We start from the raw sequence: 12,144 nt of genomic DNA, 5'->3' as shown, positions 1-12,144 counted from the left end.
ACACACATCTGGAGCGCCCATATTTCCACAGTTGGTGGTTCAGGACCTCATAGGAATTGGCAACCACATTTCTAGCTTTGTGGCCAAAAGGTTGAGAGTTTTCAAGTGCTAGAAAAGTCATGGTTGAATGGTTTTACGTCACAATACATAAACTTTGACCCCAATTTTTTGTATGAATTTGTAAACAAAAGTTCAAGTGCACACCGATTTTGAAAGAGTTCGTTGCCGGGAATTGTTTGGAAGAGTCCGTTACCGGGAAAGGTTTGTTACCGAGAAACAGTTCGTTACCCGGAAGAATTTGTTACAATTCAATACTTTTAGCTCAAGTACAAAACGCGTTTGAATTCTGAATGCAAAGCGAACAAAAAATATCTCGAAAAATTTTTGAACTGAAAATATGGATTAAAGCCAAGGCTGGTCATGGGCAACTACAACATAAGCGGGACTATAACACTAGTGGGACGTGGCGGGTTGCCAAATGAGCCACAAAAATTAACAAAATTTTATTAAACATAACCAAAATATGATTGAATATTTCCCATATTGTATTTATTATGTTCTCTATTTTAAATGTTGTGTGTATCAATCAATAAATTCATTTACTTTTCTATGTCGTTCACTCTCTGTTGTATATTGCCTGCCTCCATCCTGAACCGAGTTTAGCGAACATGAATGATTTACAAATGAAAATCACGCAGAGATGAGGCATAAAGTACACATTTTAACGATTAAAAACCGAGTTTTATTCAAAAGCAACATTTTTATAAGTGCGCCGTGAATTTTTTCCTGATAATTTGGCGCCGCACGAACATAAAGTTTGGGAATCGCTGACGTAAGGTATTTTTAGGCAAGTATTATAACCTATTCAAGCTGTACAGGATCCAGAATGCAATTTGCGGATTTCACCAACTAATGATTCATTGAACAACTGAGCTTTTTTTGTGTAGTGAAGGAAAAATAAAGAGTTAAAATTAGGCTGAATGAGATATTCATCGAAAAAGTATTTTAGCTAAGTGGGGTTTAGAGGTTGAGGGATTTCAAAATAAGCAAAGGCGGGAAATTTATACAAAGTTGGGACCACTGCATGGGATAGAGCAGGGGTCGGTCGGTAACCTTTTGTCGCTCGCGGGCCAAAATTAGGGGGTGCAAGTCATTGGCGGGTAGCACATATTTTTAGAAAGTTGAAAACCGAACGGATGATACTTTTAACAATAAAAATCAAGCAGTGATTCATTTCTCGAATAGAATATAGATTTATTTTCTCACTGCATTGCATCTCAAAATATTCCATTTGAATATTTTTGACGCCATTGAACCCTTCGCACTTAGCATCAACTCTTTGGCGTTTGTTGCCATTTGTCTAATTATAATTAAATTATAGGCTTGTTAAATGAGTATTTGGGAATTTTATACCTGTTAGATTATAATATAATTTAGTCTACACGTGTCTCACAATAAATTCTGTTACGTAAATGATATAATCGTCAAAATAGCTGTTTTGTTACTATAATTCAGTGAAGCGTCGCGGGCCGGATTATATTATTCCGCGAGACGGATCCGGCCCGCGGGCCGTAGGTTGCCGACCCCTGTAATTGACCATAGGTTCTCAAAGTGCCCCATTGGGAGCCCAGGGCTCCGTGAGAGAAACCTAGGGGCTTTGCGAGCTTCGTTTACTCATCAAAATACTGAATACATTTCAAATACAAAGCGGCAAATACATCTTAGTCATCAAATAATGTATTTTTATTTTACCCAATAAATTCAAATAAAGTAACAATGTGTTATTTGGAGTCGGTTGCATGTGTATTGCTGGCTGTATTTGTTCAGCCGCGTCTCATTAAATCGGCAAATAAACAATTAAACTTTTTTCTTGTACTATTGTCACGGGTCATTGAACAAGCATGAACTCTGACCCCACCTTCAAAAGAACAGAAACTTCCGCTTTCTTTAATTAAATATAGGAATGTATGTTATTAATCCTTTATTTACGTGTTCTGCTATTTTTTAACATTGTTTGTATGTACAGCGCCGCCCCTAATCCTCTTAGACAAAGCTTTCAAGTAAAGACAATAAATTCATTTCCCATGGAAAAATAAAACTTTGAAATAACTTTAAAAATATATTTGCTGACAGTACACCTCCAAGACAAGGAAATATTTATGCCGAAACTTTTTTTCTTTAATTTAAGTGAAATTCGGCATCTCATCGCTGTTCTTCTGGTCATTGACTTATACTGCCTTGATTCGTATTGAATAGTAAATTATTCGAATCGGTTAAAACGAAAATTTCGAATCGCCGCCATCTTGTTTTTTTTTTGTACGGCAAAAGTAGAGATGAATTCTACAATTCTCCATATTGAAGCCATATTTTTGCAATGCAATTCGGATTTGTTTGAACGCACAGCTAAGCAATTGAGTGATGGATTCTATGTTTTCATTTATTCATGTGTCTGCAGGAACTATTACAATAAAAAAGTCACATTTAATTACAAGTATTTTTTATTCTATTTAATTCTGAAATCATCAGGTATTTGGAAATGCCCAGCCGTACATCCAATATATTACATCAGGGAAAGACACAAAAACTTTATTTTTCAATTAATTAATTTCACCACAAATGGAAACATAATTACCCGTTTCATATTGTAATCAAGTGATCTCCGACTTCCGAGAACTCAAATCGATCGGTGTGGTCTCGAGTTCGTACATCAAGAGGCGAAGGTTAATTTAGAAATTTCTCTAACAATTTCCCGCGGTTTTAACATTTAACTGATATTGTTCCAAACCTCAAATATGCGGAAGTATTGTTATCGAACAAAAGGTTTATTGTTTTTTCATAATGTTATTTTATGACGTAACAATTGTATATTATGAGCGCGGGAAATATCGCCCTTTCCAAGTTCATTTCCGACTCGGCGTCGAGGGAGGTAGACATAATGATGTATGGGTTTGGCAAGAATAGCTATTCCGTTGCAAATTTAATGACTGACGCTGGTACAGTGTTTAAAGCGTTGGGTTATACTGGTAACTGATATTGCGACCACAAAATACAATTTTGTTTAAAGACAGAATTTTTTTTTGTGTATATGTGCCCTAATTTTTTCTCTAATAATTTGGTGCGCACGAACAATAAGTTTGAGAACCGCTGCGCTAGTGAATCACGATACTTAGGGTATGATCATCATGGATACAAAATTTTGCGGCATTTGCAGCGAGACATAAATTCATAGTCTGTTCTGTTACTATTTTGCTCCATTCTTGGACGTGTCGCTAAAAGCTGACTTTTCACTGCTTGCTATCAATATTTCTTTCATCAAACGAACCAAGCCAGGTAGATGAAAGTGCGCGCTTATATGCCTGGATAACTTCGACAGCGGAGTAAGTCTGTAAAGCGATTTTTTAAGATATTCGGAGAATATTACATATTCTTTATTCGAAGTAAAAGGCACGAGTAAGCTTCATATTAGGTAATTATACACAAAAATTTTGACCCCCCTTCAAAAATTTGTTCTGGCTACGCTCTTGCTAAGTTATCATCCATTTTGTGTCCAAAAGACGGTGCAAAGTCTATTGCGGCGTTCAAGTATTGCCGAAATTTTGCAGACCAAATATCACATCACTTATCGCTAGGGAATGGTGCGGTTACGATAGAAAGGTTCCTATCGTGGTGGTTATATAAGTACTAACAATATGATTGTCAACTTTTTAAAAAATACACAAGATATTTCTGTGGGCCGCAGTGTTCGGCAAACTGGGACCCGCGGGCAAGAGGCAGAAATTGATATGGCCCGCAAGAAAATGTCAATGTGCATAGTTGGCCCATTAGTTCATATAGTTTGCCGAACTCTGAACCAGTGGTTAAAAGAGGCGTGCAACATTTTTTTGTCGGTGGGATATACCCAGTATCCGACATCTAACTGCTTAGCTTTACAGTAATGAAAGCAAAACGGCGAACGACTTAACGCATCGGACAAGAGCACAAAAACAATATGTATTTTACCCATGTGAGCGTATCGTTTAACATAAACTGTCGGATTATGATTTTATGCTCGATGGGGCAAAATCTGAGTGTTGACGAGGGCCACACTAGTGGGCTTGGTGGGCCGGGTTGTGGCCCGCGGGTCGCGTATTGGGTTGAAGCGTTCACCTTCCGTGGTCAACAACTCAACCAGGATGTGATGTATTGGGTAGTCAATGATAGAACTTTGGTAGCTTGGTATATATTGTTAGTCTTCCATTCGAATGATCGAGAGACTAGCTTTAAACAAATTTGGGCGCTGCCGAAATATGTGCACCAAGATGGCGCACAACCTGACAACGTTCCCTATAAGCTGCGCAGCTGCGGGGCCGCGCGCGCTGCATAATTATTGAGTTCATAAATAAATTCCGTGTTCGTTTGAAATGTTGTGTTCTTTTCTATTTTTTCTAATTTTCCGCGCAGACCTTATTTTGGATCTCACATGACCTTCTATTCCGCGCAACGAAGCAAGCTCTTAGAGGGAACGTTGAACCTGAACCCTAACCTGGTACACATACTATGTTCAGGTTGAGCGCAAAGGATGAAAAGGGGGCAAATATAAATAACCCCGGAAGGTATAAATTTACCAACCAGCGGCTAAAAATGTTCATTTTGAAAACTTTTGAAAATCAGCCTTTTATACATGTTGCTTCAAAATTTCGCGGATATAATCACAAGTAACTCTTTCCGTAAACCAATATTGACTCGGTTCTAAAAATAGTTTCCTAGGCAAACACTGTTAAAAATACCCGTGAATTTAACTGAAAATACGAGTAATTGAAATATTTCACACAATTAAAACGCACTCTGAAGAAGTCTTACACGATGTATGCTTAGTGATAAAATCGTCTCCATTTTACCGTTTATCAATTTTAAAAAATTCTCAAGTTAACTAACCAATTCTGTCCATTGGCGGGATATATGCTCAGGTAATAACCGCAAAATTATAGCTAAAGTTCCGAAGTTTTTCATTAAGATTCTGATCAGAACAAATGATGGAATCTGATAAGTAAATACCCTTCGGTATTGACTTAGCAGGCGGGTTTATTTAAACTGAGGTGGAAAAAGAGCAAAACATACGAACGATTTTAAGCGATTTGAACTCGACAATTTTACGCCACCTCGCCAGGATGTAATAAATTGCGTAGACATTGCTAAACCAGGAAGATTCCTTTTTTAAATGTTATCTCTCCTTCATGTGTACTCCCGTGTACTAGGTTAGGGTAAGACCATAATTTTTATTTCGATTTTTCATTTTTAGTTCCATTACGAGTTCGGGACTGTATGTGTCAAGTGAATATTCTACCTGCCCATAGGTTTCAGTCCCTTTACACAACTTGATGTAAAGTAGGCGAACAAAATTAGTTACCTCCATATTGGTACACACACTTCTGAGCGCTCCTCAACGTCATTCAATGCTTGTTTAGGGCCTTGTTCGCAATGAAAGGCGTTTAACACACGCTCTAGGACAAGAAGTCACTGATACGTAAGTCGTGAAGCATTAAATTAGCGGTTTATTTGAACTAAGGTGGCGAAAGAGCAAATAACACAAACGATTTTAAGCTATTTTAACTCAAAAAGTATACGCTACCACTCCCCGGGAGTAATAAATTGCGTAGGCAATGCTGAATCGTATATTCCGTAATGAAAGGCACTGATAAGCACAGCATCAAAACTTAAAAACAGTTATAAAATGTAAAAACCTAAATTTAAAAGTAGCTTGGTCATCGACCTTCGGTGCATTTGTGAATACATGCTAAAATCACATTAATGAGAATACATGTCTTACATAATCGACGACGTCAAAAATGGAATATAAGATAACTAGAGAAATTCAAACGTCCATGTGGCACTGTATACTGACTTAACAACTATTTTATGCCCTGAAGTCGAAATGACAGTTACTGAATACAGTCTGGGTCGATTTCAAACCTATTTAATCAGTGACACCAACATAGCTAAGTTCAAGGCTCTTTCACTTAGCCAAGGTTTATCGACGGGCCATCAGCCCTCCTAGTGGGCCACGGATTGTGTACTTTAAGGGCCACTAGATAACATTGATATTGAATAACATTGATAACATTGATATTGAATTAACAGGCCGGTTTATCTGAACTAAAGCCAATTTTTTTTTCGGCGGGCCACCCTCTTCCCTAGCGGGCAACAGATTGATTTACGTTGGGGCCGCGAGCAAAAGCCGTCACTATGTACAATTCGCGATGACGACATTAATATAATGTAAACTGGCCAAGATTTGGCTAATTCAATGTAATGTGTTTATTCCTTTGCATTCATTTGTGGGGTTTTATTGTCAAAGGTAGCGCATAAAACAGTGGTTCCCAGAGTTAACTGACCGAGGGCCAAAATTAGAAGCGGACGGATATTCGAGGGTCGGTAGAGGGATGCGCACGCAAGTGGCCGATACCGGTGAGGGTATGTATAATTAAGATACCGGTATAATTGAATTGTTAGCAATATACACGTGCTCAAACTTCGATAATGACGAAACAATTGGCGGAATCTAGATCACAAAAAGGTAAAAACGTGAAGTGTTAAACTATTACATCTAAGTTGGCGTAGTTGGCCCGCGAGACACAGTTTTATACCACTGACATGAAATATTCGAAAGCAACACGGTACTAGATATTATTATTGAAAAGATTATGAAATTTCAAGAATCATTACCACAGGTAAACACACATTACGTTGGTGAAAGAATTTCATGAATAGCGATATGGGTTTATTATCTCATATCACGAGTACACAAAAGGAGTTGTTTACTACGATCACGAGAAAATATTTTTATCATTGTGGGTTCGGTCAACGGAACAAAATACTCCTATCTGGCGTGTCGAGGGCGTTGTCAAAAGTAATATTCAAAATAAACACCCACGCGATAAATCTGACATAGGAAAACTTCGGCCCGCGCGAGCTAAATCCGGCCCGTTCGGTAATTCAATTTGGCCCGCCCGATGCTGCCGCAACCAAACTAAAACCAAATTTTGATGTTTTAGCTAAAAAATAGCTCAAAGAATTTGTTGGGATTACGATTAAATTTAGTTTTGGCACGAGGATTTATTGTTTCCCACTTTTGCTTTTGTAGCACTGTAAATATTGTTCCCAAATTGTAACTTTTACGTCACACCTCACATGGCCGGTAAGTCTAAGTGCCCACCCCCGCGATAAATGATAGCGTAGTTGTATTTCCATATTATAGTTTCCAAATACAGAGTTAACGCATCATTTTTGGTAAATTGGAAAGATCGAAACGGCGCTGTATCATACATACCAATTTTTGTAGCTTGAAATGTTTTTAGACCTTCAATACCAGGGGTGGGCAACTTCTCTAATCAGCGGGCCAGATGTTGGAAAATGAAGTTCTCGGCGGGCCGGATTATTACAAAAAATACTTCGGTATCCAATCTTCGTTAAATGCTCGACACGCTCTGTCAACTTTACGTTTCTTGGGATATTCTATGGTTAATAAAACTTGATATGAAATGTAATTTCTAAAATATTTAGAATCTAAATATAAATATAACTGATAACAGTAGTGGGGAATGTTTACAACGCTCTCTGCTTTGACCTTATATTGTTTGTTTAACAAGTGTGCTAACGCAATTGTTTGTTCACTAAGGCAATTGTTTATTTCAACAGCTCGCACTGACAGCGCGGTGAGAGTAGAGCGATCGGCAACTTTCAGGAATGATGCGTCGGACCATATTACAGAGCATGGTTGGATACAGTCAGCGGGCCGGTCAAAATCTCGTCGCGGGCCGGACCCGGCCCGCGGGCCGTATGTTGCCCACCCCTGGTTAACCTGCTAATTTCAAATCTCGTATATACGTACGTGTTAGCAGAATCACTATAGCTAGCTTCACACCACAGGGGAGTTACCCTGTAGGGTGGGGTTGGGGCACTGGGGATCGGGACCCCAACACAAACTGGGTACAACTTGGCAATTAAAATTCTTATTGTGAATGAACGTCTTGTGAAATGTTTTTTGTTTCATCAGAATTTAATGGATCGATGGCGCCCTAGTTATTATAGAACATTGGACCATATTGGCATTGAATTTTGTTTATTTCCTACCAATCATGCCTTTTTACTATTATCATTTAGACTGATATTATACTACTAGTTCAAAGTTAACAGTATCCTAGTTTCAATTGCCTATATACAATAGCGTTCTTGTGCGAGGCAGTATCATTATAGATAGGATTAAAGATAAGTACATACTTCGAATATTTTGCCTCCGAGGTGTAAATAAGGTTAAACGTAGGTTTAAACGCCCACACAAAATTTGGTTTGTGAACTCGAAACGAGTGTGATGGGCTAGTTGTTCGCAAGCTTTCATGACGGCCGTGGTTCGCTTTCAAAGACTAATATGATCGCCAAAGTGCCGAATTTTTGTTACCGAATGTCATATCTGAATGTCATATAAAGGTGCACCCATGAACTAAACCTTTAACTTCTCACTGAAGCCTTTTAGTAGATTCAAACGCCCATACAGAATTTGGTTTGTGAACTACGCGCAGTCTCGAAACGACAATATTACGGGTGGAATAAATCAAACTTTTATGAATTGTGGCCGTGGCTCCTTTTCAAAGTATAGGGCCTTGTCGGGTGAACAACACGTACCTTTTCTGTTGAGAACACCTTTCAATTTGAAATATGTACGTTTTAAACCTTACTTAAGTTTTGTTTGCTCTCCCGATTCGATAATCAGTTTTATTTGTTTTATTTTCATCAATTATTTTATCGTCTATTATGCTGATTATGGAGTCGAAATAACTTATACTTATTCTAATAGGGTCACTACGACGTCAGAAAAAATTGCAGCTGAATGTTTATTTTTTTACCGAATGGCATATGAAGGTGTGCCCATAAACCAAATGAAATACATCAGAAATTCGGTATAGCGGCAATGGGTAACCCTGACATGGGCCAAATACGGCCTGTTGGGTAATTCAATCTGATCGCCTGATGCTGCCAATGGCAATGCCAACGGGCCATAGCAGGGTGCGACCCACTGGTATATTGTATTGTATGCCAAACCCGGGGTATTCGGGCTTTCCAATAACATAGTACCTTCCTAAATATCAGTAAGTCTTTTTTATGGCGTTGTTGAGGGCAAGTGCTTTAAATAAAATTAAAAATGTAACTTAAATTAAAAATAAATGCCACACTATGAAGCTCAGATACACGCTTCGTATTATCTCGGCCTAATCTTCAAATAAAAACCAATACGTAATGCCAAGAACGAAAAATAGTTTGAATTCTTCGGAGATTTATTTCTGAATGATAGATCACCGTCAAGAGATAATTAAAAACACCGGAAGGCTACATTTGTAAAAACAATAGGGATTTCTTCAGCCATCTTGTGTTCAATTGCAACCACACTTAATCTTTCAGGTAACATAGTAATTAAACAGTTTTGATAGCTTTTTCTATTGTGGAAAACGAGCGGCCAATTAACTGTATATACCGCGTTTTTTAAGCTTTTGCTTTAAGCCAGTAGTGTGCAACCTGCGGTCCACAGAGAAAAATGTGCGCGGAGAAATGCCAATTTTGAATGGTGCGTTGCCCGGGAAACGAATTTTAATTAATTTTAATCTGATACATGCGAGCAATTCCAATTCTCATGCGTTACAAAGCATATTCCTGAGTCCAATTCATTATCTATGGTTACGATGCCTTTTTTGTGCCTGCAACTACTAGAAAGCCGAATACTAGAATACTAGAATACTAGAAGGTTATGTGGGAGGTTCAATGCCATCAAAAGCAATTTGTATTTTTTCAAACTTTACAACCAGTTCAACAAAACTCATTCAGACACATTGATTGTTAACTCGTAAGCTCCTTTCTAAAAATAATTCGCGCTTTAAATTTAAACATACACCCACACTAACTGTTAGCCCAGAAACCCTTTTCAATAATATTTCGCGCTATAAATTTAATAAATACTTCCACCCTTTGCCATCTTTATATTTTTCTCTAGGCTTTTACACTACATTCAGCAAAACACACTGAGAATTATTGATTGTTAACTCCTAAACCCGTCCCAAAAAAACTTGCGCTACAAATTCAAAGTATTTTTAACTTCCTTAAGCTTTTATAACCTTTTAACAAAATACGTACAGACACATTGATTGTTAACTTGCAATCACTCCCCAAGATTAGTTCGCGCTACAAATGTAAATATTCTACACATCATAATTACGGACACATTAATAGGTCGTTCGTAAACCCTTTCGAAATGACTTCGCGGTACAAATTTAAACACATACCCGTTGCCATCTTTTTATTTTTCTCTATGCTTTTACAATTCCAACTTCAAATATTTCGTCTTCAAATATTTCTTCATCCGTTTGTCCTTTATCTCATCTCAGCACTGTTGCCAGAACTTTGCTATATAATTAACCAAGTTATATCCATGGAAATTTGGATAACTAGTATATATTAGGCTGAAACATACAAAGAAAATGAAATGAGATTCTAAATCGAATTGAAAATTCGAGGTAGCCAATTTACTGAGTGAATAAAAGTTATCTCGAACTCATAAATAATGTCTGAATTACCGCGTTGTTGCCACATTTTGACGTTACCGTTGTTAAATTTTATTAATGCCGTTATTTCTTTTTTGGACACTTACAAAATCAGCCAAATCAGTTTTTAATATGTAAACGAATAGCTTGCAGAGCCCCTAGGTTTTTCTCAAATGAGACTTGAGCTCCGTGTGAAGCTCTTGGAGAATGTATTAAAATACAAAGTAAGAGTTATGATAAAATCGAAAGCTCAGACATTAGTCTTCTCGTAAATGGTTCCAATAAATACCCATTAGTGCGAAAATTTCGAAAACAAATTTTCTAAATAGGGTAAATAGGTCATATTGCTTCCAAAATGTCCAGTTTTGCATATATTGGCTCAGATTAGGTGATTTCTAATCATTTTCATTATTTATGTAATATGTATCTATGACACAATATTTGATTTCGATAGACCAATGAAGCGTGACATTGCTGGTTTTGTAATCTCAAATTATTCTAACTCACGGCAAAATAATGGCGGCTATCAGACTAAGAATCGTATTTTTATAATAGATAAGTAAGTTATACTTTTGCTCGTAGCAATGTCCCGAGTCCGCAACTAAAAGCGGAAAGAGCGCTAATATAGGAGTTGCAAGTTTGCTCAAGGCAAGGTACTGAAATCTCAACGAAAAGTGGAAAGAGTACTGATAGAAGAGTTGTAAGTTTGATCAAAGCAATGTCCCGATTCCCCAACTAAACGTGGAAATAGTAGGCTACTGATAGAAAAGTTGCATGTTTGCCCAAAGTTAGCTCCTGATCGCCCAACTCAAAGTGGAAATAGTACTGATAGAAGAGTTGCAAGTTTGCTCAAAGCGAGGTCCCGATTCCCAAACTAAACGTGGAAAGAGTACTGATAAAAGAGTTGCAAGTTTGCTCAAAGCAAGGTCCCGATTCCCAAACTAAACGTGGAAAGAGTACTGATAGAAGAGTTGCAAGTTTGCTCAAAGCGAGGTCCCGATTCCCCAACTAAACGTGGAAAGAGTACTGATAGAAGAGTTGCAAGTTTGCTCAAAGCACGGTCCCGATTCCCCAACTAAACGTGGAAAGAGTACTGATAGAAGAGTTGCAAGTTTGCTCAAAGCGAGGTCCCGATTCCCCAACTGGACGTGGAAAGAGTACTGATAGAAGAGTTGCAAGTTTGCTCAAAGCAAGGTCCCGATTCCCCAACTAAACGTGGAAAGAGTACTGATAGAAGAGTTGCAAGTTTGATCAAAGCAAGGTCCCGATTCCCCAACTAAACGTGGAAAGAGTACTGATAGAAGAGTTGCAAGTTTGCTCAAAGCAAGGTCCCGATTCCCCAACTAAACGTGGAAAGAGTACTGATAGAAAAGTTTCATGTTTGCTCAAAGTTAGCTCCTGATCGCCCAACTCAAAGTGGAAATAGTACTAATAGAAGAGTTGTAAGTTTGCTCAAAGCTAGGTCCTGATCGCCCAACTAAAAACAGAAAAAGAAAACGATAGAAGGGTTGCAAGTTTGCTCAAAACAAGGTCCCGAGCTCTCAACTAAAAGTGGTAAGAGTAGGCTACTGATAGAAGA

The 12,144-nt window shown here is 38.0% G+C and overlaps 1 protein-coding gene across 1 annotated transcript in view; it reads right to left on the bottom strand.

Annotated features, from left to right (window-relative positions):
* Nucleotides 1–10,484, bottom strand: part of LOC120334792 (protein lin-28 homolog A-like) — a 37,079-nt gene extending 26,595 nt beyond the window's left edge. The window contains exon 1 of the mRNA XM_039402298.2: nt 10,308–10,484. Within this exon, the coding sequence (XP_039258232.2) occupies nt 10,308–10,317 (10 nt within the window). The 5' untranslated portion in view covers nt 10,318–10,484. The remainder of the gene's footprint in view (nt 1–10,307) is intronic.
* Nucleotides 10,485–12,144: the final 1,660 nt, after the last annotated feature.

The sequence above is a fragment of the Styela clava genome, chromosome 1, assembly GCF_964204865.1.
Source record: "Styela clava chromosome 1, kaStyClav1.hap1.2, whole genome shotgun sequence".
Classification (NCBI taxonomy): Eukaryota; Metazoa; Chordata; class Ascidiacea; order Stolidobranchia; family Styelidae; genus Styela; species Styela clava.
Note: the sequence above shows the minus strand (reverse complement) of the source record. Positions and strands in the feature narration are given on the sequence as shown.